The sequence below is a fragment of the Eumetopias jubatus genome, unplaced genomic scaffold, assembly GCF_037043125.1.
Source record: "Eumetopias jubatus isolate StellerSeaLion01/CBP00866 unplaced genomic scaffold, mEumJub1_p1.0 scaffold_5, whole genome shotgun sequence".
Lineage (NCBI taxonomy): Eukaryota > Metazoa > Chordata > Mammalia > Carnivora > Otariidae > Eumetopias > Eumetopias jubatus.
The window spans coordinates 34,671,694-34,696,359 of NW_028274811.1; the positions used below are offsets into that span (position 1 = coordinate 34,671,694).

The following is a 24,666-nucleotide window of genomic DNA, read 5'->3' on the forward strand; positions in this document are numbered from 1 at the left end:
AAAGGCCTAGAAGTGTGTTCTGGTTCTGATCTACTTGAGCAAACCTCTTAACTACTCTCGGCCTCAGTTTCCTCATTTGCAAAATGTATCCAAAAAAGAAGTCATCCCCGTTTTATAGACGAGGGATCTGAGGCTCAGAGATGCTAACTTGCTCAAGAATTCATAGACTCAGGTTTCAAACTCAGGTAGTCTGACTCTGAAATTGAAGCTCTTCTTTACTAAGAATTACTACTGGGGTGGGGGTGTGCGGGATGACTCGGGGAAGGAGGAGATACTGTAAGGTATTTCATGCGGACCTCCACTGTTAAATGTTTCCTGGTTTCCAAATTGTTAAAGCGAGAGTAAGTGTTTTAGCTTGAAGGGAACGCGGTATTGTGGGTGGGCAGGAAGGAGAAGGCATGGAGACTCAATGTGATTTGACTGTCTCATGCTGTTTCTTTCTCGGGTTTACAGCCCCAGGCAGACCCCAAGCAGGGGAACAGTCACGTTAGCACGTGCCTAGGGCGACTGTCCCCCAAGATGAGAACATGCAGCAGGCCCTTTCTGCAGGGTGCCACTCACTCTCCCCACCCCCACCCCCGCAAGCCAAGGTTTGGAGGAGGGAGGATGGGGTGCAGCGGTTGCCACAGTTTATGCTCCTCCAGAGCTTCGGAGCAAGATTTCCCCAAGAAGCTATATTAAATAAATAAAAGGAAATTCAGCAGATGGGAACATGAATCAATGAAAACTCCCATATGAGTGCAAAGATTTACGTCAAAAAACAAAACATCAACATCTGGGAGCTGCCGAGTCTCCTCTTGGCTGCTCGCTCGGAATGGATTCTCAGTGTCGCTTTCCGCCTCTTTCTGGCCCTGGGAGAGGACAGAAAGAAATAAAGAATGAAGCCCCTTTAAGAAATAGTCATTTTTTAATCAGGAATGAACGTTGTCGCTCCCCGCCTCCCCCCAGCTCGCCCAAGGCTGGAGGGAACGTGATCCGGGCGGCAGGGCTGCGGCGCTTGGCACCGGGATCGCCGGCACACGGAGCCCCCTGCCGGACGCGGAGGGGCGCCCCTCGCTCCCCGCACCCCGCGCCTCTGCCGAGTCCATCACCTCCAGATTTCACCGCCGCAGGCAGCGCGAGCACGCACACGCCGCGGCCCTCCGCACTGCGGGCAGCGCTCGGCTTCTCCGCGCCCACCGCGTAGGTGGGGGCCCGGCCCGGGCGGGGGGCGGGGGAGACGACTCAGAGGCTGCCACCCCCAGCCGCGCCACCCGATGCTCCTGTGGCCATAGCCGGTCTGCGTGGGTTTCCGGGGAGAAGGATCGCGCACATGCGTCTTGTGAAAGAGGATCCTAGGCCTGAGGAACGTGCGGCTCAGATCAAAGGCCGCACGCAGCTCTTAGACGGGGCCAGGCGGGCAATATGAGGGCAGGCCCTGGATCCTGAGGTTTGGGTTCAGATCCCAGCTCTGCCAAGCCAACTATTTGACCTTGAGCAGTTTTAACTTCTCTGGGTCAGGGTTTCATTATCTGTAAAATGGGAATGATAGCACCAGCTTCCTAGGGGACTTGTGAAAAGTAAATGAGAAAACACATGTAAAGCACTCTATACATAACATTGAATGTTCACTATTATCATTAGGATAAAGGCTCACATTCTCATCATAGTCTGCAAGGTTCTGCATAACCCGTGCTGCTAGCTCCGTGGCCTTCCAGAGGCCACTGCCTGCCTTCATCACTGAGCTCTGGCTGCATTTAACCACCCAACAGCCTAGTGCCCTTCAGCCTCAGGACCTTTGCACGTACTGTTTCATCTGTTTGGAAGGCTCTTTCCCACCCTCCACTTCAAACCAGCCTAACCTTTCTTTGAGCCTGAATTTACTTGTCACACCATCCAGGAAACTCTCCCTGATTTTCCCCTCCGCCTAGATGTAGCCTCTGTTTTATGTTATAGCAGCCTGGGCTTCTCCTTGCTAGCAGTGCTCCTAATTGAAATGTATCATCAGTTTTGTTATGTTTAATGTCGACCACCCTCTGAAGAGCTTGCTGCATGAGGCCGGAAGTCCATCCTATTGCATTCATCTGGCATGCCCCAGCCCCGGAACAGTGACTGGCGTGGGTCCTCTATTTGTTGTGAACGACCCACGGTGGATGGTGAGACCCTGAGGCCAGAGGGAATCTTGAGTCTTCTGTACTGTTTCACTAGCTCCTTCCAACAGTGGCATTCAAACAGGGGCACATTCTGCTTTAGAGTCAAAGCTCTTACCTCTTTGGCCACTCTGGCTCAGAGCAAACAGCTCTGAAGTTACCCTCCCTGCCCACGCCCCCCTGCTGCAGCGGGCCAGAGCAACTCGCCACATTGCTGTCTGAAGGAATCCTGCCACCCAGAAGCAGAGAGGCAGGTGGGAGCAAGGGGCTGAGGGGCAGGTGAAAGCTGTACACTCTGCTCCACACGTTGAGCTTAATGAGGAATGTTCACAAGGGCGGCAAAGGAGACCTGCAACAGCTCAGCTAAAAACAGGAGTGCCTCTGGCTTCTGCCCTGCCCAATCCCCCGGCACTGGAGGGAGGCCCCTGCCTAAACCAGCCTCAGCACCCTGAGGGTGCTGTTCTCATCTTTCACACCCACCTCAAAGCTCCACTGATCCTGCTACATCTCCTCTCACTACCCCTGGGGCTTTTTTTTTTTTTTTTTTAAAGGTTGGATTCGCATCCTTCATTTGCTCTCTTAATGGCAGCCCTGCCTGCTCTCCTGGATTCCAAGAATCAGCCAACAAAGGTTTTGGAGGCTTACAGGGGAACTGTTCTTCAGGGTTTTCTCGGCTGAGGCCTGGCTGAAGTGATGTGGGGGTTCCTTCAAAGATTCAATGAGACCACCCTTCTTTGTTCTGGTCCCCTCCACCCTCCAGCGCTCAGAAATCTGCATCTTCCAGCAGGATCTGGTGAATTCTGACAGGTGGATCTGAGGTCACAGCAGGACATCGAATGGAAAAGTCTAGCGGATGATGTCGGGCTAGAACTCAGGAAAAAGAACAAGGGTAAGGCTAATAATTGTTGCAATTTTTTGAGTTCTTTCTGTGTGCCAGGCGCTGTGCTAACTAAGCACTTTACATCTGATTGCTCAGTGAATCCTCACATCAACCCTGTCAGGAAGGTACCAGTACTAGCCCCATTTCACAGATGAGGAGTTTAGGCTCAAAAAATTCAAGTCACTTTCCCAAGTTCACACAGCTAGAAAGTGGTGGGGGATTTGAATCCAAGCCGTTAGGACTCTGGAATTCAAACTCTTAACCACTCCACTCTCCTTTAGGAGTCTACAACAGAAGAGAGTTCAAGAAGAGGTCAATGGATAGAGAACTGAAACATGGGCAATGCTTAGACTCCGGGTCAGGAGGAGGAAGAGGCAATGGCAGACACAGAATGATCAGGAGGTAAACAAACACAGGAGATGCAGTACAAGGGAAGCTGGAGAGGAGACAGATTCAAAGGCCTGATGCAAAAGATGGTGATTTTTTATGGGTCCTGGGGACTAGGTAGGTGTGGGAGTATTTAGCACCTTTGGGGTATCTGTGCAGATCATGAAAAAACCAGAAAAAAAGCTAGAGAGAGGAGACTCACTTGATTGAGTCCTAAGTCCACAGTCCCGGTCTTTCCTGGGTTCTGGCTGCAGCCAAACAATTGTCCCCCCACTCCACCATATCCTGATAAAACTTTTCCAAAAAGGCAGCTTTAGTGAATTTCTAATATTTGCAATAAAAGTCAAAACTAATGTGGGGGAGGGCAGAGAAGGGAGTTGAGCCAACCCTGAGTTCAAGGTTTCTTTCCTGAATGGCTTGGGGAAATGATATAATTGACAGAAATAAGGAAGTGGGATGATGGGATGGTTTTGTATGTGGAATCAAGGAGTGGACAGTCAACTGAGTCAAGTGCTCTGGGCCAAGGAAATTGATTGAGCAAAGGCCCACTGGTGGTTAACAAGGTGGTCTTTGATGACCGCACTGACAGCTGTGTCAGAAGAACAGTGATGGAAGCTGGGAGACGAAGCTGAAGAGCAAAGGAGTCTTGAAGTCATGGGAGGCAGTATGTGCGCTACTTAATTAAGAAATCTGGCAGTAGAGAGAATGAAACAGAATGGTAGCTGAAAAGGGCAGGAGGATCAAATAAAGGATTTTCCCCCTAAGATAAGAAAGGCTCTTGTATATTTCATAGGCGGAAAGGAAATAACTGGTAGAGAGACACATGCTTTGGCAGGAGGGTCAGGATAATTATAGAGACAAGGTTCTAGAAGAGACAGGAAGAGAATGGGACTAAGAACAAACACAGTTTGGCCTTAGAACAAAGGGAAGAGACAGACCTCTCCATTGAGGTTGTCATTTCCTCTAACTCATATTCATGCCTTACATTTATTTGTATAGTGTGCAACTAAACATCCACAGCTATACTCACAGCAGCTCTCAAGTTAGAACCTTCTTCGTTGTCACCATTTACTGACCATGTATGTGCCAGGCAATGTATATACTGTTATCTCACAAGGAGGCTACAATTGTCATTCCCATCTTCTAGATGAGGAAAGTGAGGGAAAAGATTTATAATTTGTTCTAAGCCTTTTAGTACTGTTTGACTTTTTCCTAGAATAGGGACTCTTTTAACCAACCATTACTTAAATGAGGGGTAAAATCCACTGAGCCTGGTCTGCTCCTTGTTCTTGGCAGGCAGGCTCTTCCTTAACACACTTTACACTTAGGTACAAATTATTTGAACCACCTAGCCAACGTCATGTCCACATCCTACCAGGTAGCAGGCTTCCTATGACATGTTTTTTTTTTAAGATTTATTTATTATTTTTTTTAAGATTTTATTTATTTATTTGACAGAGACAGACACAGCGAGAGAGGGAACACAAGCAGGGAGAGTGGGAGAGGGAGAAGCAGGCTTCCTGCCGAGCAGGGAGCCCGACGTGGGACTTGATCCCCGGACCCTGGGATCATGACTGGAGCCAAAGGCAGCCGCCCAACCGAGCCACCCAGGCGTCCCAGCCACACTGATCTTACGTTGTGCTCTCTTTGCTTCTCTGGGACTTTGCACCAGCTGTTTTCCTGCCAGAACTGACTTCCCCTTCCCTTCTTCATCTGGCTAGTTCCCAAACCTCATCATTCAGGTTCATCAGTTAAGCTGTTGCTGTTTCCAGGAAGTCTTCCTGACTTCCAAACCTAGATGTTCTCATAGCACCCTGTACTTTCCCCACTAAACCACACTTCCTAGTATTTGTGCAAACCTTTGCACTGATTGTGGGCTGACTGTATGAACTGCTTTAGCCAACAGAGTATAGGTGCAGGTTCCAGGCCTAAAGCTTAAGAAGCCTGGCAGCTTGCACTTTTGTACACTGAGAGGCTCTGAGCCACCACTTAAGTTCAGCTACTCAACTAGAGAGGCCTGAGACTGCATGGAGAAGGAAAGAGGCTCAGCCATTCCAGTATCCTAGTTGAGCCTTCACAGGAATCCAGCCACAGCTGCCATCTGACTGCCACCTCATGAGACCTGAAGTGAGACCAGGAGAATTACCCAGCTGAGGCCAGTCAATTCACAGAACTGTGAGAGATAATAAAATAATTGTTTTAAGCCACTAAATTTCAGAGCATTTGTTATGCTGCACTAACTAAAACACTATGCTATATTTTATTTGTCTACTGAGTGTGTCTGCCCTGCTAGATTATTTTCTCTGAGGACAGGGACCACATCCTTTTTCTTTTTTTTTTAAAGATTTTATTTATTCATTTGAGAGAGAGAGCATGAGCAGGGGGAGAGGCAGAGGGAGGGAGAGAGAGAGAGAGAGATAAGCAGACTCCCCAGTGAGCAGGGAGCGCGACGGGGTGCTTGATCCCAAAATCCTGGGATCATGACCTGAGCCGAAGGCAGACGCTTAACCAACTGAGCCCCCCAGGTGCCCTGACCACATCAATTTTTTAAAAAATTGTAATATACTCAGGACATTCTCCAGAGAATAAGCACTAATATATTTGATTAATGTAAATTAAGAGTCTCTACAAAAACAAAGATGATAAAAAATGTCTAGAACACTCACTGTGAGGAGTATACAGTGTTGTCAACAAAAGGTGAAGAACTGGCTATCTGGGCAGTAGCTTCCTTTTTTTTCCTTTTTAAAAATTTTATTTATTTATTTGTCAGAGAGAGAGAGAGCACAAGCAAGGGGAGCATCAAGCAGAGGGAAAAGCAGGCTCCCTGTTGAGCAAGGATCCCAATGCTGATCCCAGGACTCTTGGGATCATGACCTGAGTTGAAGGCAGACACTTAACCGACTGAGCCACCCAGACGTCCCTGGGCAGTAGGTTCCTAATATTAAGTTAGACAGCTTATCTCTGTAGAAGGATTGAGTCAAATGGACTGGGCCACAAGCCAACAACAGAGAGCAACCTTGGGAGCTGAAAAAGAGAATGGCCAGTGGCTTTAGCAAAGGTAAAGGCAAGGGAACAAAGTTGTCATTCTTTTTTTTTTTTTAAGATTTTATTTATTTATTTGAGAGAGAGAATGAGATAGAGAGAGAGCATGAGAGGGGAGAGGGTCAGAGGGAGAAGCAGACTCCCCGCTGAGCAGGGAGCCCGATGCGGGACTCGATCCCGGGACTCCAGGACCATGACCTGAGCCGAAGGCAGTCGCTTAACCAACTGAGCCACCCAGGCGCCCCAAAGTTGTCATTCTGATGGTGCTCCTCAGGGCAACACTGAACAGGTGATCTGGTGTGCCAATGAGGACTCCAGCTGCCCTTGCCGTTGACCCCTCACACAAGTGGTGTTTAGATTTCTAGAGACAAGAGACGTCATGTCATTTTACACATGGAAACAAGACATCTTATCTTCACAATTTTTCAGCTAGCTTCAAACATGAAGGGCCCTCAGTGTTTGTACATGGAATGAATATGTTCCTAACCAAATCAATAAATCGCTGATGGGGGTCTGGTGCTCTTGTCTGTAATCATCATCAGCACAAGGTGTCCAGTCAAGAGACATTGTTTGACAATTTTTGTCAAGTTCTATGTGGACACAAAATGGGAAAATGCCATCCCTCCCCTGAGGGAAAGAACTGGGGAGAGTAGACTTACACAAATGAGATAATTAAATAACAGGGCAACATATAATTACTGCTAAATTGTGTGGTAAGAAATTAAGTGCTACAGGAATTGGGAAAAGCGGAGAGCAGTGAGGGCTCAAACAATTGGGGAGTCGTCACTGAAGAGCTGGATGTGGCCGAGCCTGGGGGCATGAAAAGAACTGCAGACAGGCTGACAGGAAGAAAGGTGCAGAAGTCCCAGGAGGAAGAACAGAGCCAAACCAGCACGCTGGTTATTTTGAGGCAGCAACACAAGGAATGTGAAAGGTGGCTGCCCCAAATCCCAAAACAAGGATATCTCTGAATAGTTTCCCAATACTTGCACTCCTGGGCCTTTATTTTTTGTTTCTTCTGCTTGCAATGGCTTTCTGCCTTCTCTACCTAGCAAACTCTTTACTCATATGTAAAAGTCCAGCTCGAATGCATCTAGTTCTCTGTATCCTTCCTCAGTATCCCATAACCCAGCATCATGCTTCTTTTGGAACATATCTATTGTTTTTGCCTACTCACCTCCTCCACCACCGCAATTCACATCAACTTACATTTATTAGGCTCTTACTATGTGCTAGGGGCTATGCTAAACATTTTAAATGTACTATTTAATCCTCAGCAATTTCATGAGGTATTTTTCCTACCATTTTATAGATGAAGAACCTGAGGCTTCAAGTGCTTAATTAAACTGCCCAAGAGCACATAGCTAGGAAGTAAAAAAGCTATGATTCAAACCATTTGTGGAACTCCAGAGGCCATTCTTAAAACACTCGAAGGTTTATTTGTGGAGGCCACAAATACTCTTTCCTCATCTGTCTTCTCAGATTCTAGGATGGTGGCCGCCATATGGCTTAAATATTGTTGAACAAATACAACTGTCCTATCACATGCCAAGGTCTAAAAGTAGGTGATTCCTGTAAACTGTTACCCCAGGTGTAGACTTCCACCCAACCAAAAGTCATGTACCTGGGGGAAAGGAGGAGGGTGGAAGTCTAAGCATCTTACATTTGAATTTGAGTTCCTTTAATTTAAAAATTCAAGTGTAGTGGAAGCAGAACCATTCTCTTCCACACAGAATAATGCATAGATAACATTGGGTGGGTCTGGGGAGGGCTTTGATTAACAGGTGTGGGGGGGGTGGTGGGAGGAGTCTCCTCTTAGGTATTTTGAAAGCAACTCAGGTAGTTCCTGTCGAGCCAGCAAGGACTGGTCGAGATCACTCCATCAGACCCTATCACCGCGCAGGCTGAGGCCCAGACAGGGGAAGGGGTCGTGCGGAGGCTACACGGTGACACAAAGCTGAGCCAGAGTTGGGACCCCGGCATCAGAACGCTGCCTTTTTTCATCGCCTACCCCGTCGGTCCGGGCCCGGATCGCCTAGTCGCGGGCCTTAGACGGCAAAGCTCGGACTACGGGCTTCTCTCGTCGGACCCTAGCGCTCCTCTCCTCCAGCCACCGGCCCCGGTGACTCGTCTAGTGGCGGGGCTGGGAAACAGGGTTCCCCTTTCGCTTCTCCACTGTGTCTGCAAAGCCGTCCTGCGCTACCGAGGCCCCTAGGCCCGCCTCTCCGCAGTCCCGTTTCGGACGCGGCTCAGCTCGGCCACCTGCGATCCCCCGCCGCTGCGCGCCCTCCCCACTGTCTGGCGCGCGGCTAGCGACACCTCTTTCAGGGGCAGGTCGGGCCCATATCCACGCCCTTGCCGCAGTTCACCTCCTCGTCAGCCCCAAAGACGCCTACACCCCCACTTCCTTTCGCGTAGCGCCGGCCTTCCGGCTGCGCCCCTTTCTAATTGGCTGACTGAGCGCTTCCTCAGGACTCGGCCATTCGGAGGGCGAATGGGCCGTCCCGGCGGGCCGTCCCTCTAGCCGCCGCCCCGTGGTCGGCCCTGTGTGTTGGGCCTGCGAGTTCTCTATGCTGTTGGCAACGACATGTGGCGCCTCCCGCGACTCCTGGGCCGAGGTAAGGGGCGTTGGAGCCGCGGGTCGTGAAGCAGCTGGAACTTCGAACTGAAAGAAGAGGACGGGCCAAGGGGACGGAGCCGAAGCTTCAGTGGGCGGGGTTAAAGTTGAGGGAAGGCGGAGTCTAAATAGCCGTGGCTACAGCCGCCTGTCAGGGGCCGCGGGAATTCGAGGTGTGGGTGGGGCTCATGGGGAAGAGGGTGGAGCGTAGAGCCACGGAGATGGGTGGGGCTGTTGGAAGGGGAGGAGTCAAATGGCCAGGGCTCGGAGTCTGGGAAAGATGAGTAGGGGCCGGTGGAGTAGGCGGAGCCAATGAAAAGAGGCGGGATTTAGAGAGGGGCGATTCAAGCATTGAGTTTGTGTGTGAATGTCCGGTAATTTTTTTTTTTTAAGATTTTATTTATTTATTTGACAGAGAGAGACACAGCTAGAGAGGGAACACAAGCGGGGGGAGTGGGAGAGGGAGAGGCAGGCTTCGTCGGAGCAGGGAGCCTGATGCGGGGCTCGATCCCGGGGCTCTGGGATCATGACCTGAGCCGAAGGCAGACGCTTAATGACTGAGCCATCCAGGCGCCCCGGTAATTTTATTTTATTTTTTTAAAAGATTTTATTTATTTATTAGAGAGCGAGCGAGAGAGAAACAGCATGAGAGGGGAGAGAGCCAGAGGGAGAAACAGGCTCCCCACTGAGCTGGGAGCCTGATGTGGGACTCGATCCCAGGACTCCGGGATCACGACCCGAGCCAAAGGCAGTCGCTTAACCAACTGAGCCACGGGCGCCCCCCGGTAATTTTATTATAACAGTGATTGTCAGCCCTGGGAGGACTTCGGAGTCACGTGGGGAGCATTTTCAAAATATGCCCTGAATGAGCCTGGTTTATTGGTTCTGGATGGCACCTCAGAAACTGTACTAGGCAAAAGAGTCCCGTATGTCCTTGTTTAAGAACTGCAGAGGCAGATGCCAGTGATTCCTGGGTTCCTGGAGTGGGGCTCTGTCAAGTGGCAGAGGGAAGATCGGTGGGGCTGCCACTACCTCAGTGCTGTTTATGTCGAGGTGATTGATCTTTGTTGTTCTACACAGCTCTTCCCCGTCTGCTGGGATCTGGCCTCCGGGGGGTGACCCCCAAGTCCCCCAACCCAGATGGGCTGCAGGCTGCCTCCTCCAGCCTGCTGGTCCCTGTCCCCAGCTTTGACAGGTGAGATACTTCCATTCTGTCACCCATCTCTTCCTCTGGCCTCCTTCTCCTCCCACTTAGGATAGAACTTGATAGCCTTTCTTGCCTCATCTAGGTCAGGCCCCCATGGCCCAGGCCCAGGCACAAAGAGGGGCCCAAGGTCTCATGGATGGAAGGATGCCTTCCAGTGGATGTCTACCCGTGTTTCCCCAAACACCTTGTGGGATGCCATATCATGGGTAAGGCTTCCCCAGTGCTGTCCTTGCCCTTCTGTGTGGATGAGAATGAGCCTGCATGGAAATATAGCCTGGAAACAAGAGCTAGGGCATCACTGTTCCCACACTTGAAATTTGAGTAACCCATGGCATTTGGAGCCTGTTTGGTGAGATATTGCTGCTCTCCTTCCCCCACCCTCTTCCTCCTTTTATTCAGTAAACATTTGTTTCACACATTCTCTGAGCATTTTTGTTAGGCACTAGTGACACAGTAGAGAACAAGGTAGATGTGATTCCTGCCTTGATGAAGCTTACAATGAATAATACTAAATAGCTGACATTTTATTAATGTAAATATTATATATGCATTATTGTCTTTAATCCTTACAAAAATTTTGCAAGGGAAATATAATCTCCATTTTATAGATAAGGGAACTCAGGCTCTGAAACTTTAGGTAACATGCTTAAGGTCATACAGCTATGAAGTAGAGAAACCGTATTTATTCTGGAGCTCATGCTCTTAGCCACCATGCTCTACAGCTTATTGTTTATTTCTCTGTGTACTCAAATTTTGTCTTTCTCCCTCAGTGAAGATGTAAACTCCGTGGGGACAGAGACTGTAACTTGTCTTTGCCAGTGTACCCAGCGCCTGTTGTAACAGAGAAGTATTTGAGTGTGCACAGGAAGGGACAGGGAAAACCTAGTACAGATCCAGGTACATGGTAGTTGCTCAAAAAATATTTGTTGACTCTGACCTATAAAGTCAGGTGCTCAGCAGCGAACACTAGGTCCAGCAAGGCAGAATCTTCGTCATTCAGGTTCTGCACACATCACTCTCGTTTCTGTCACATCTCATCCCTATCACTTTTACGCTGTATACTTTGAGCAAGTAACTTGACTTCCCTGAGCATCAGTTGTCTCATTGTAAATTGGTGTCATCAGCAGAATGGAGCCTAGAATGTGCCCGTGGCAGGGCCACTTCTCTCTGTGGAGCTGTGGACTAGGGGCATAGCATACCCTGGAGAGCAGAGCATTTTCCCAATTTGTCAAAGATCTGAGTCCTAGAGCAATTCCCCAGTGAGTCCTTCTAGAAACTGGGCCTGGATTCCAGGGGTCCTGATGCTGTCCCTCAGCTCTGTCACTGTTGACCATGTGAAAGGGCCTGAATACAAGCTGTCCCCACTGCCATGGATACATGTCTCTTATTACATCCTGGCACCTTCTCTTCCTTCTGGCGTCAGTTCACACATCAGCCCTCTAGAGAGGCTTTCCTTGATGCCCTGTTTTCTCAGACCTCCCTCTTATGCTCTGTGAAAACTCCTGATTTGTTTCTTTTTTGGCATTTAGCATAACTTGTGGTTATTGTGTTTATTTCTCGGTGTACTCGAAATTTGTCTTTCTCCCTCAGTGAAAATGTAAACTCCATGAGGACAGAGACTGTAACTTGTCTCGGCCAGTGTACCCAATGCCTGTTGTCATAAATAAGTATTTGGGTGTGCACAGGAAGGGACAGGGAAAACCAAGCAGTCACTGGGCTAGGAGCTAGCTTAGGTCTTCCACAGACCTGTCAGGGAAGAGATACCGAGACACCTTCAGCAACCTGTACCTGTGAATGTGTCTCTGGTGGGGTGGCTTGGGCAGAGGGAAAGGAAGACCTGGTGCCCCAGGCTAGAGAAGGACAGTGAACCTGATGGGGAACTCTGACCTGCACTGCATTTGTGGCCAAGCCGCAGCTTACCACATTATCTTTTTGCCTGCTTAAACTTTATTCATTAACTTATTATGCATTTAATAAATACTTGCATGTATTTGTTAGTGCTATATCTTAGTACTCTCCTAGGCTCCGGGGATACAGTGGTGAGCAAAACACACACAATTCCTGCCGTCATGGCGTTTAAGACTAACTAGAGAGACAGAGCTTAGCTCAGTAATTGTCGAGGTGATTATTTAAGTACCACTGTGACCAGGGCTCTAAGGGACATTTGGGCACTGGGAGAGGATTTTTTTTCTTTTCAAGATTTTATTTATGTATTTGACAGAGAGAGACACAGCGAGAGAGGGAACACAAGCAGGGGGAGTGGGAGAGGGAGAGGCAGGCTTCCCGCGGAGCAGGGAGCCCAGTGCGGGTCCCGATCCCCGGACCCTGGGATCACGACCCGAGCTGAAGGCGGACGCTTAACAACTGAGCCACCCAGGTGCCCCTTCGCTGGGGAGAGGATTAGTTGGCCATAGCCAGGCGTCAGGAAAGGCTTCTCGAGGAAGTGATGTCTGAGCTGAAGGGGGAGACTGAGGGAGGTGACCAGTGCAAAGCTGGGTCCCTGATGTGCTGTCTTTCCCAGGGCACTCTGGCCGTGCTGGCCCTGCAGCTGGCAAGGCAGATCCATTTCCAGTCGTCCCTGCCAGCAGGACCTCGGCAAGCAGGGCACTGCTTTTGGCGCCGTCCCCTGGATCGTTTCCTCTCATCTCCCTTGTGGCATCCGCAACAGTCCTGTGAGTTCTCAGTCCCAGGGACGGGAGGGCTAGGCTGGGAGTTTCTCTGGGCCAGGAAGCATCTCTGGACACACCTCAGGAAAAGAGCCATCAGCAGCTCCTTGCCTTTCCTATCTGAAGTCAGAGGAAGGGGAATGTGAGGAAGTTCTGTCCACCCAGGGTGTGGGCCACACCTGCCCTTCAGTGTCCTCCCATGTCCTCCCCTCACCTTCCATGGAGGGAGCCCCACAGGGAGCCCACAGGCTACTTTAGATCCTGGGTGTGGCTTCCTGCTTGCCTCTCAGCCAGTTGGATCATTCTCTGGTTAGTCATTCATGAATAAGTGGATCTTCATTGGAGAGCTGTTATGTACCATGGTACCCAGGCAGTACAGCCTAGTGGTTAGGACCCTGGAGTTAGTGTCAGGGTTCAAGCCCCAGAGCTGTCGCATACTGGTCTTGTGTCCCTGAACAAGTCACTTTTAACTTCCCTGTGCCTCAGTTTCCTCATCTATAAAATGGGGTAATAAGAAAACCTACCTCATAGGTTTCTTGGGAGGAGTAAATGAGTTAATACACGTCAAAGAGTTAGAATAGTGCCTGGCACGCAGTAAGTACCCAGAAAGTATTAGTTTAAGTTCTTGTTCTTATAATTATAATCATGATCGATATTATTATCAAAGTGCGAGGTGCTGGGGCTACAACAGTGAATAAGGTAGATATCTCCCTGCTACTGGGAGAAATCAGGCATTGGCATGATTTATACCCGGGGCAGGAGATCAGCATAAATGGGGGCCCCTCTGGACCCCTCCAGATGGAAGCCAGCAAAAGAAACGGAGGAGGGAGGTTGAGGTGTGTGAAGGAGGTGTCAGAGGGATCCCACATTCTTCCCCCAAACCTCAGGGGACCCTCAGTCAAGCCCAAGCAAACCGAGCTGATTCCCTTCTGATGTGACTGCTCTTACTGGGTCTTTCCAGCACTTCGGAGACACATCCTCCCCAGCCCTGATGGCCCAGCTCCCAGGCATACTGGTCCCAGGGAACCTGGGCTGGGCCAGAAAGAAGCCTCCACTCAGCCCAAGAATCTCTCTTCACACAGCTCCTTGAGGGCATCCGGTCTTCAGGGTCCCTCTGAGGAAGGTATGTTTCCACCTTCTAGAATCAGCCAGAGGTAGAGGGGGTGGGGAATTGGGCAGATGGACATTTGTTGCTTCGTATGCCCGATAAGGGAATCGTTCCTGTCAGGCCCCTGCTTTCTGGGGCACTTCAGAATGATTCTGTTTCCTGGCAGTGGCGCTGGCTGGAGGGGCTAGGGAGACTGGCACAGTGGGAGAAAAGGAGAAACCACACTTTCTCCTTTGCCCTGACTGGGTGTCACCCATTTTCCTTGCAGATCCCAGTGATCTGGGCTTCCTGCCCACCAATGGTAGCTTCCAATCCAGGGCAAAGCCAGCCCAGCCTCAGCCCGCTGGAGAAAAACAGGTATTGTTCAGATTTGGCCTCTGGATCCTCATAACATTCCCCTGGGCAGGTGGCAGTTCCAGTGAACTGTCTCATGATGAGTCTTTGTATTTCTTCCTCAGGAACAAGATAAATCAAAAACGCTTTCCCTCGAGGAGGCCGTTACTTCCATTCAGCAGCTCTTCCAGCTCACCGTTTCCATTGCTTTCAACTTCCTGGGTAACTGGGTGGACCTTGCGTCAAGGCAGGCGGAGGGGAAAATGGCAAGGGTATGGGGTTGGTCAAACAGAGTTAGGGTAGGGAGCAATTTAAACGAGAGAGTTTATTTTCGCCCGGGTAGGTAGACCAAATGTGGCATGGTGGCACAGTGGTGTCAGGGACCCATCCTCCTGGTTCTGCTGTTCTTAAAACTGGCTTCCATCTCAAGGTCCAGGTTGGCTATTCCAGCTTTTTTCAGGAAGGGGAAAGGTGGGAAAGCTAAAGCATCACTCCTTTCCACCCTACAAGTTGTACAAACCATTGACCAGAATGTAGGCTTATGGCCGCACCTACTTGCAGAGGAGCCCGGGAAGTGTCGCCTTTAGCTGAATAACCACATGCTTACCTGAAAGTTCTGTTACTGTGTAAGAAGGAGAAGAGAAATCTTGGAGGATCCCTTGCATTTTCTGACACATTTAGGCAAGAACAGGCTCCTTAGGTTTGGAGCAGGCCCTCAAGTGCACAGACAGGACCTTCTTACCCACATCCGGAGATTCCGGGTGCTCCCCCACCATCTGTCCCGTTCTTCATGGTGACTTGGCTTAAGTTTCAGGCCTTTCAATGTGGCGACTCAGCTAATGGGCAGATGGGGGAGAAGCTGGGATTCATTTAGTACAAATTTCACCTTTCGCTAGGCCCTATTTTAGGTTTCAGGGATACAGTGATTCATAAGACAGAGTCCTTACTCTCATGGAGCTGACATGTGAATTGGGGTGGAGGGGAGAGAAAAACAATACATTGTCAAACAAGAGAATTTCCAATGATGGTAAGTGTTATAGAGAAAAGTAAATAAGGGAATGTGTCAGTGACTTGGGGAAGTCCTCACCAATGAGAAGAACTTTGCACTAAGACCTGACTGACAAAAACAAGCCAGTCTTGTTTCCATCCAGAGAAAGAGCTTTCTAAACAGAGGAAACAGCAAGTATACAGGTCCTGAGGCAGGATTGAGTTTTGCTTGTTAAAGGAACAAAAGAAAGGTGAGTGTGGCTGGAATTCAGAGATCACCAGGAGAGTAGAAAAAGCAGGGAGGGGCCAGGTCAGGCAAGGAGTGTCGCTTTTTGAAGCAAGCAAAGCCAGTGGAGGGTTTTACACTGGAGTAGGAGGAGGTGCCATCACATGATCTGATTTACTTTTTCAGATTTCTCTGGCTGTTGTATGGACAGATGTGGAGTGCAGAGATGCCAGAGAAAACCGGAGACTGGGTTGGAGCTGTTGCTGATGGCATAGCAAAGCCTCATGGTAGCTTGGTTTAGGTTAGAGGCAGAGGAGACAAAGAAGAGAGATGATCAGGGAGCCAGTGTGGGGAATGGGCAGGCACGGGGTGGAATCCTTCGCCCTCTTGAGTCTTCTCAAGGACAGAGGGCTCTGTGAATCCTGGACAGCAAATTTTCAGGCAGCAGGGAGGTAGGTGACTTTAATTCACTCCAGGCTGAATGGAACCTGGCTTCTGCCTCATTAGCTTTTTATGATTCTGATGGGCAGACAGCCTCTTCTGAGAATTTTCTTGCCCATTCCTTCATTCACATATTCATTTATTCAGCAATGCTAAGCAGTGTGGCAGAACACAAAGGGAGCAGAAACCATAATCATATTTTGCATTTGTATAGAGCTTTCACCCTATGCAAAGCTATTTCTTCTACATTCTTTTTCTGCTTCTGCTTCCAGGATTTTGCAGTCTAATTGAGGAGACAGGGCTTGTACTCTGGAAACCGTTTAGTTCATAGAAAAAGGCTTGTATATTAAGTAAATACCAAAAGAGTGTTAAAGCCAGAGTGTGGTCTGAAGGTTGCAGAGAAACAGGATGGGAAGGCCTGATGGTGGAGGCAGAGAGATACCCCAGGCAGGAGAGACAGCTTGAGCGAAGGTTTGAATGGGGAGTCGGCGTGCCCAGCCCTGTCTCTGTTTTTCGTTTGTTTGCTTGTTTAGTTATGTTTAGTTGGTTACAAGCACCCTAAACCCACTCTGGCTAACTTAAGCACAGAAGGAATCCATTGAGATCTATCGACTTTGCCACGTGGCAGAAAGAACAGGAATCAGGGTAGCTCCTGGCGTCCCGGGGGCAGTAACTTAGGGACAGTGTCTTCAGAGTGCTGCTGTCAGAATAAACCTACAAAAGCTGTTTTCTCTCACGCCTCAACCAGATTGACTGACTCCTGAGTGAGGGACTTATGGGTTGGGAAGAGCACGGTGCATTGATTGATAGCACGGGTGCGGGGGGAAGGGGGGCTGCTCCCGAAGGTAGATCGGGATGCTGTCACCAAGAGGAGGATATTGTATAGGAGGACGGAACCCACTGATGTCTCTGGCAAACCAGTGAAACATTTGGAGGATGGAAACATGCAAAGTGTCTAGCACCAAAAAGAAAGGAAGCAGCCTCTGAGTATCTGGCCAAGGATATGGGGACGTTCACAGAGGAAGCTGTGTTTCCACCCCGTGCTTTCTTACAGGGACAGAGAACATGAGGAATGGGGACTACACGGCAGCCTTTTCTTACTTCCAGAAAGCAGCAGACCATGGCTACAGCAAAGCACAATACAACGTGGGCTTGTGTCATGAGCATGGCAGAGGCACCCCCAGGGACCTTGGCAAGGTACTGCACCTTCTCCCTGTCCCTAGGCCTGTCCCCCATGCTGCACTGTCCAGAGCTGACCTCCAGAAATGAGCAGTGGACAGGGCTTGGGGAGACAGCTTCTCTCTCTCCGCCACGAGAGAAAAAGAAGAGGCTCCTAACTTCTAGGAATTTAGATTTAAAAGGAGTCAGGGACCTTGTCTTTCTCCTTTGCAGCTGTATCCTCAGGACCTAGAACCTTACCTTGGTGAATGGATTAATTCATTCTAAACAAGTAAGATAAGAACACAGAGATGTTATATACAAGAGTGGATTTCTTAGAATTGTATATGATGGCAAAAAAAAAAAAGAAGGAAGGAATTTGAAGTTCCTTGAATAGTGAATTGGTTAATAATATCTATGTGGGTCTTAAAAATGATGCACCAGATCTATATTTACTGGCTGGGAAAGACATTCTTGGTGTATTGTTAAGTGAAAAAAATAGGTTACAAAATTGTGATGTTTTCTCTCTCATTCTGTTTCTTTCTCCCTGTTAGACACACATACATTTATATATGTCTGTGTGTGTGAATGTATGTGCGTGTACGTATACATACATGGGTTTGTGGGAAGAAACCTGCAGAGCTGTAAACTAAAAGGTGAGCAGAGAATGATCTTTAGGAGGCAGAATTTCTTGGGATTTCATGTTTCTATTTTCAGTTTATCTGTATTTTGAAATTTTGGCCTATCTGTATTTTCTGACTAATCTATATTGATTATGTCCTATTTAATTAAAATAATTTTTACAAATTTCACTCGAAGGGAAGGCTGGCTTGCCAGGGTGCCCGTTGACTAGGGGTCTCTCCCTTTGTTCCAGGCAGCCCTTTCCTACCAGCTGGCTGCCAGCCAGGGCCACAGCCTGGCTCAGTACCGCTATGCCAGGTGTCTGCTGCAAGGCCCGGCCTCCGCGGGGGGCCCTAAGCAGCAGAGGGCAGTGTCCATGCTGAAGCAAGCTGCAGACTCGGGCTTGAGAGAGGTGAGTGCCCGGGTGGGGTCTCTCCTGGGCATTTGGAGCACATGGGGCCGGGAAGTGACCGAGATAACCTTTTTCCTTCCTCCCTGACCACAGGCTCAAGCTTTCCTTGGGGTGCTTTTCACCAAGGAGCCACACTTGGATGAGCAGAGAGCTGTGAAATACTTTTGGCTTGCAGCCAACAATGGGGTAGGACATCTCCAGCGTCCTGGCATTTGGGGGATCGAGTCTGAGGAAGGAGGGGATTTGGGAACTTGTACCCAGCTCCAGGGTGCACAGGAGACGGCCGACAGGAACACACTGAGCCAGCTTCAAGTCTTAACTATCACTGACTTTCTGTGTGACCCCTGGGCAGGTCTAGTGGTGCATGGGAGCTGGCTTACACCAGTCTGCAGGAGGTGCTCGTGCCTTAAAATCAGCTATGGGAGGAGTATTTGCCGCACAGAAATGACTCAGTGCAACAAAGCAGGGCTTCTTGCACTGGACAGCCAGTTGTTATATTTACCAGCACACTGCTGGGCCGGTGGCTGCTTGTTTTCCTGTTTTCCTCATCTCAAAAACTGGGATAATACTGACTGCCTCGCCTGTCTGCTGCTTCGCAGGGTTGTTTTTGTTATGAGGATCACAATCTATCTGAGGTAACGGGTGGGCGAGCACTTGGTAAGCGGCGCACAGGGAGGGTGCGTCCTCATGAGCGGTGCAGTTCAAGGAAGTCAAAAGACATAGAGCAGTTTGGGGAGCGGCAGATGTAAGGGGGCGTTGGCATCTAGCCAATCCATTGGACCCAGAGTGTGTTCTCCCGAGTATTAGTTCCATGGGGTGTTCGTAAGTAATTCCGGGGAAAACATGGTCCAGGGGGTTTGGAAATACGGAGCTAACTAGGTGTCTTCAATGGAGGAGATCTCAGCGCTTTCCTTCCATGCGAGTCATCAAAAGGGCATCTCTGGTTTCTTGACCAGGATTTTTTGGGGGGTGGCCTCTTGGAGGACCAGGGCTCCTGGATTAAAGCAAGCCATGTGCATGGACTAGAATTGCCCTGCATAGGGGCTCCTGCTCGTCTGTGTTTTCGGGCCAACACAATGATAGCTTCATCGAACTCTTGGGCATCAGAATACTTTATTTTTACTTGGTGTTATCTGTCGTTGCTGTCAAAAGGGGACCGGTGTCACCAGCCGGTACTGCCTCTGAACCTGCCTTCCTTGTTAGATCCCCAGAGTCTTCCTCATGTTCTTCATGTGCTGGACAAGCCCGGGGGCCCCTTGGCCTGCTTTAGTCACCCAGCACGCTGGAAGGAGAAGTGCGCAAAGGATTGCTAGGTAACACGGTGTTGGGCACAGAAGGAATTGTGTCTCTGTAGGTTTGTACTGAGCAGTGTGGCAGGGTGGGTGTTTTGGCCTTATGAGTATCTGGTACTGTTTCTAAGTTGGTCTATGGCTATGAGTCCACCATATTTATTACGTAGACTTTGGTGTGCAGGTAACAGAAACCCTGTCCAGAAATTTAACGCTAGAAGGTAGAAGAGAAATGGGACCGTGGTTGGGAATCAACAGAGTATTTTGTTTTTTAAAGTTGGGGGCTTGAATATAACAATAATATTCCCCAAAGAGGGAGAGATTAATGATGTGAGCAGCTAAAGGTATGAAAGTAATAATAACAGTAATCTAAGCACTTTTCACGTATTAACGCATGTAATCCTCATAACAATGCAGTAAGGTAGGTACTGTTGTTATTTCCCATTTTATAGATGAGGAAACCGAGGCACAGAGGCATAGAATAATATGCCCGAGATTCCTCCACAGTAGGTGGTGGAGCCGTGACTGGAACCCAGGCAGTGCTCCAAAGCACTACCTGCTACTGCCTCCTAGTTCTCAGAGGAGAGAGGATCCCAGGGCCTTTTAACCTTTCAAAGGAGGAACATTCTTTGTAACATATGTTTTGCAGCACTTTGGGAGAGGTTCAGAAAGGCATGCGGGGCCTTTGGGAAGCCTAGCCTCCACTCTTGCTCCTGGCTCTTTCAGCTGAAGTAGGAGCCGGAGTCCCGGGTTCCCCATAGTTGGGCTGGGCTGCCTGGGGCCCTCACTTCTGTCCCTGCCTGTGGCACCAGCCTCGGCAAAAGAAGCTGCCACGGCTCGAATCTCCCTGGGCAGAAGGATCCCTGACTCCTCTGTGTCAGGCAAACTCCAGGCCTCTGGCTCGTCGTACTTGAGATCCCTTGGTACAGGGAGGGCCGGGACTGGGCCTGGAGCCTGCACGGATGAAGTCCCAGCTTGCCTGACTCCTCCACCTTCCTCCTGGCTTCGCGGTTCAGTTCTTCACTCCCGCATGTGTGCATATCCGTGTGTCTGTCCGTTTTCCCCTTTAGGACTCCCAGAGCAGGTACCACTTGGGAATTTGCTATGAGAAGGGCCTTGGTGTGCAGAGGAACCTGGGAGAGGCTGTGAGATGTTACCAGCAGTCAGCAGCTCTGGGCAATGAACCTGCCCAGGAGAGGTTGCGGAACCTCTTTTCTGTGGAGGTGGCAGGGAAAGGTGCGTACCGAAGCCAACAGGTTCCCGCCCATGAGCTGATTACCCTGTGACAGAGAAGGGGGAGGCAGTAGCCCCTGGACCACTTGCCATTTCCTGCCCCAATGATGGGTGAGAGCACAGCTTCTTGAGTCAGACACAGCTGAGTTTTAACCCCTGCTCTGTCACTGACCCTGGACTCAGTGTCGTTGAGCCTTAGGTTCTTCACTTCTGAAAGTGAGGGTACTACTGATACCTCACTCATTGGGTTGTAAGGATAAAATGAGATGACTCTAGAGGGCTTGGCACAACCCGGCACACAGCGGGGATTGGAGAAGCGGTAGCTGCTCTGATGATTTGTCAGGGGAGACGGTAGCCCGAGATACCGCTTCATTGCCCTGAATTACCCTTCGAGGGCTCTCAGAGTCCTGCTCACTCATGAGCCACTCGGGCTGGCCTGGGTTAACAATGCCGGAAGCAACTAAGTCCTTTAAGAAGTCCTTGTTCCACAGTAGGAACCCACAGGGTGAGTAAGAGCTGCTCTCACCTCTCCTCACAGCCCTGGGCCCCAGCGACCTGGCAGTTAGAGGATTGAAGTCCTTCTCCAGTCCCTCCCTGCACAGCCTCAACACTTTGCTGGCAGGAGCCTCCCACCTCCCACACGCCTCGAGCACAGGGAACCTTGGCCTCCTCTGTAGAAGTGGGCATCTCGGAGCCAGCCTGGGAACCCCCAGCAGGGCTCTCCCCCTGCACAACTACCCCTTGGAAAGGAGTCCCGTCAGACTGGGTTTTGGCTAAGGTAAGATAAGACCTAGTCACTGGTGCCTCTCACTGGTGTTGGGCGGAGAGGTTGGATGGTAACAAAAACAGGTGTCAGTGTCCCTTTCCAAGGTGGACATGCCAGTGGGAGCTGAGGTTCTCAAGCAATTTCAAGTGCATGGCTCATAAATGACTTTGACCTTTCCCCCAGTTGGTAGCCTCCCAGATGAGAAGTGGGAACATTCACAGTGATTTCTGGTTCTGAGCACAAAGGGATTCATTCAGTGACCTGTGAAAAACTGTCCTGAAGGGTCCAGAGGCCCTGGTCCACATCTTAGCTTATGACCTTGAGTAAACCCCTTACCTATTTCCTCCCATGCCTCAGTTTCCTCAGGCTCAGACTGCATCAGTTTTTGCCAACATCTGATATATGTGTCTCTGGTGGTTCGCAAGAGGATTTTAGGTACTCAATATTTTCTGTCTTAGTAGTTGGATATTTAATATATAATGTAAAAATGTGACTAGCACATCGTGGTTTCACAGATATTATAAGTAATCCATTTAAAGAAAAACATTGTGAAATTGGATAAAGGGGAGCACAGGTCCAGAGAGGTGGCAGAAACCATGAGGCTGGTTCCATGAATGGCTAACGCTTAGAGAACACTGAATCAGGCCATTCTCAAGATGAGACCCAACATTCACTTTTGGTCATCTACGGATTCATGATCATCTCCCATTTCACCTTTGATTTGGAAGGAACGAGTTTCTTGCCTACATGCCTGACGTATCTGCTTGACTTTTTCAGACCACCTCACTTCAGCCCTAAAGAAGGAAGCCTGTGGGTTCTCAGAGAGCTACCGCAACTTGAGTCCCAGGACAGAGGCCAGTTATCTACTCACCTTCCCAAAGAATCTTAAGCACCTGCCCTGGCACAGTAAAGAAGAAAGTGTATGAAGACCCAGGTCCTGGCCATGTCAGCTTGAAGCAGTGACCTGACCCGCTACATTGTTTCCTCAGTGGTAAACCAAAGACATTGGTGTCTGCCTTCTACCCTACAGCCCGTGTGTGCCATTTCGCTGCAGAAAGGACCTTGGTCCTCACTGAAGCCCAAGGAGGCGGAGTGGTGCCCACGCTTACCGGCTTTATGAGTTAGCAGGCCAGGAGAAGACCCAGGCCCCCTGACTCCTGGCCTGGGGCTCCTTTGCGCCAGTTCACACTGTAGCTTTACGCGAAAGTGTTCTTGTCTTCCAGCCGGTGTGAGGGAGGAAGTGGACACTGAGCACCTGGAGACTTGCAGCAGGGAAGGGTAGATTTCGAGATCCTTGTTTGTGAAGGGTATGCCAGAAATGGATGGGAGTTTAATAAAATAGATACTGGATTATCTCATCACTCTTGCCCTTGAGTATGTTGGGGAGAGCAGGGGGTTGGGCAGGGGGAGCTGAAAGCTGAGGCTCCAGCCTCATTTCTAAACTCTCCATTAACCAATTTGAAGGGTCTTAAAAGCTTCTCCAAGAGAGAGACTTAGGAAAAATGATTTCTGAGTCAACGCTAATGACTCCAATTACCGAATTTGTGCATAGCTGTTCCCTGGCTTCTGGATGTTAGCCCAAGTTCAATAGCATAGATGCGGTTGGGGTGGGGGTGGGGAAGGACTGAGGACCAGACCCTCTAGTAACTGTTCAAATGGGAAAGACCACCCAGCTCTGCTAGTTGAAAGGTGGGAGGAATTGGGCGGGAGAGGGTTGTCTATGTTTCCCTCTCTGCTCCTTACCTCTCTCTCTCCCCCCAGCCTCTAGTGGGTCCTACCACACTTTTCCAGCACCTTCCTCTCACCACTGGCTTCCTCCAGCTCCAGCGCCTCCCCCTGACTGCCGTTCCCTTTCCAGGGCTGCCTTACACACTTGGCCTCCCCACCCCCATGCTGGTCCCCTCACGCAGCTGGCCTCCCACAGATGGCTCCTTGGGCTCTGGGACCTTGTTGTCTTTGCATTCTGGTACCCTCAGCACTTAGCACAAGGCCCCATGCCGGTGGAGGCTCTGTACACACATTGGTTAAAGCTCAGGTTTTTAAGTTATACAGTGCACTAATCTCTCTGCAAAAAAAAAAAAAGAAAGAAAGAAAGAAAAGAAAGGTTTCTGTGGTCGAATAAGTTTGGGAAATGCTGTACCAGACATCCCGTTTTTATAGATTCACAATGCACATCAGCATCTTTAAGGTTCCAAGAAGTCCTGCAGTGAAGAACTTGGTTAACCCTATGTTTCCCAGCCTGAGCTGAGCACAGAGCCCAGCTCCGTGCAGACTGCCAATCACCCTTCCTGAGGCACCTTCTGTAAAATGTCATTTCCTGCCCTCCTGCGGAGGCCAGCATTTCAGCCTCTTCCCTTCCTGTTGTCATTTGGGGTTCCTGATTCCTTCCGGGGGAAGGAGGGGCAGTTCACACAGCCCCAGGACGGTGTCCTGTCTTGATGACCAGATGCAGCCCTCCCTCCCCCTCAGTCATTACAAGTTAAGTACTGATTCAATTCGGGCTGCCAACCATGGAGGGAGGATATTTTTAAGCTCTCCTTGTGGAGAGGAAGGATGGAAGAGTTGTGAGAGAGGTGTTGTCAAGGGACCGAAAATCCTTGGCTGTTCAGGCACTGCGGTCTCCACATGGCCCCAGGGGATGGGCTTCATCCACAGACCCAGGCACTGCTGTGCTTTTGCCATTAAAATTCCATTAATAATGACTCATTGTCCATGCCCTGAAAGGAAATAGGAGGGGGAGGGCAGGGAAGTGGCCCCTGCCAGGAGGGCCAGCCTGGGTTAGGATACTGGGAGATCCAAGGCTGGGGACCTAGTGCCCTCAGCAATGAGACTTTTGTGTGATTCTCTGCTGCCTCAGTTTCCTTATCCAGAGATGCTGTTTTCAGGGAGTCCTGATGCTGTAGTCGGAACAAGGCTGTTTGATTCGTTATATCTTCAGTGCTAATACAGTGCAGGGTACTTGGTAAATGTTCGGTAAACATTTACTCAAAGAATGCGTGGTTTTATGCATTGCTGCATTGCCCCTCCACCTAATAGCATCAAGTCTACCAGCACATAGTAGGTGCTTTAAATATTTGTCGCATGAATGATTCTGTATACCCCCTACTGCTATTTCCAGTGCTACTTCTGACACATAGTAATCAATAAATACAAAGTGTTTGCTG

The 24,666-nt window shown here is 49.6% G+C and overlaps 1 protein-coding gene across 2 annotated transcripts; it reads left to right on the top strand.

The window, feature by feature from the left end:
* The first annotated feature begins 8,900 nt into the window (after positions 1-8,900).
* On the top strand, positions 8,901-22,860 carry DELE1 (DAP3 binding cell death enhancer 1). 2 transcript variants are annotated; one of them, XM_028092931.2, is made up of 13 exons: positions 8,901-9,056; positions 10,136-10,250; positions 10,345-10,468; positions 12,784-12,934; positions 13,890-14,051; positions 14,305-14,393; positions 14,495-14,591; positions 17,078-17,220; positions 18,056-18,214; positions 18,308-18,400; positions 20,574-20,739; positions 21,275-21,514; positions 22,280-22,367. In XM_028092931.2, exons 1-12 carry the CDS (start codon positions 9,026-9,028, stop codon positions 21,511-21,513), a joined length of 1,569 nt encoding a protein of 522 aa, XP_027948732.1. In that variant the 5' UTR covers positions 8,901-9,025; the 3' UTR covers position 21,514; positions 22,280-22,367. The 2 variants fall into 2 exon arrangements, with proteins under 2 accessions (XP_027948732.1, XP_027948733.1); XM_028092932.1 differs by lacking the exon at positions 21,275-21,514 and having other exon boundaries at positions 22,280-22,860.
* Positions 22,861-24,666: the final 1,806 nt, after the last annotated feature.

Bases quoted from the DNA above. Each gene is read 5' to 3' on its own strand.
- DELE1 (XM_028092931.2), top strand. From the start codon at position 9,026: ATGTGGCGCCTCCCGCGACTCCTGGGCCGAG. The intron at 14,592-17,077 runs GTAACTGGGTGG...GCTTTCTTACAG, and splicing joins CATTGCTTTCAACTTCCTGG to GGACAGAGAACATGAGGAAT. The intron at 17,221-18,055 runs GTACTGCACCTT...CCTTTGTTCCAG, and splicing joins CCCCCAGGGACCTTGGCAAG to GCAGCCCTTTCCTACCAGCT.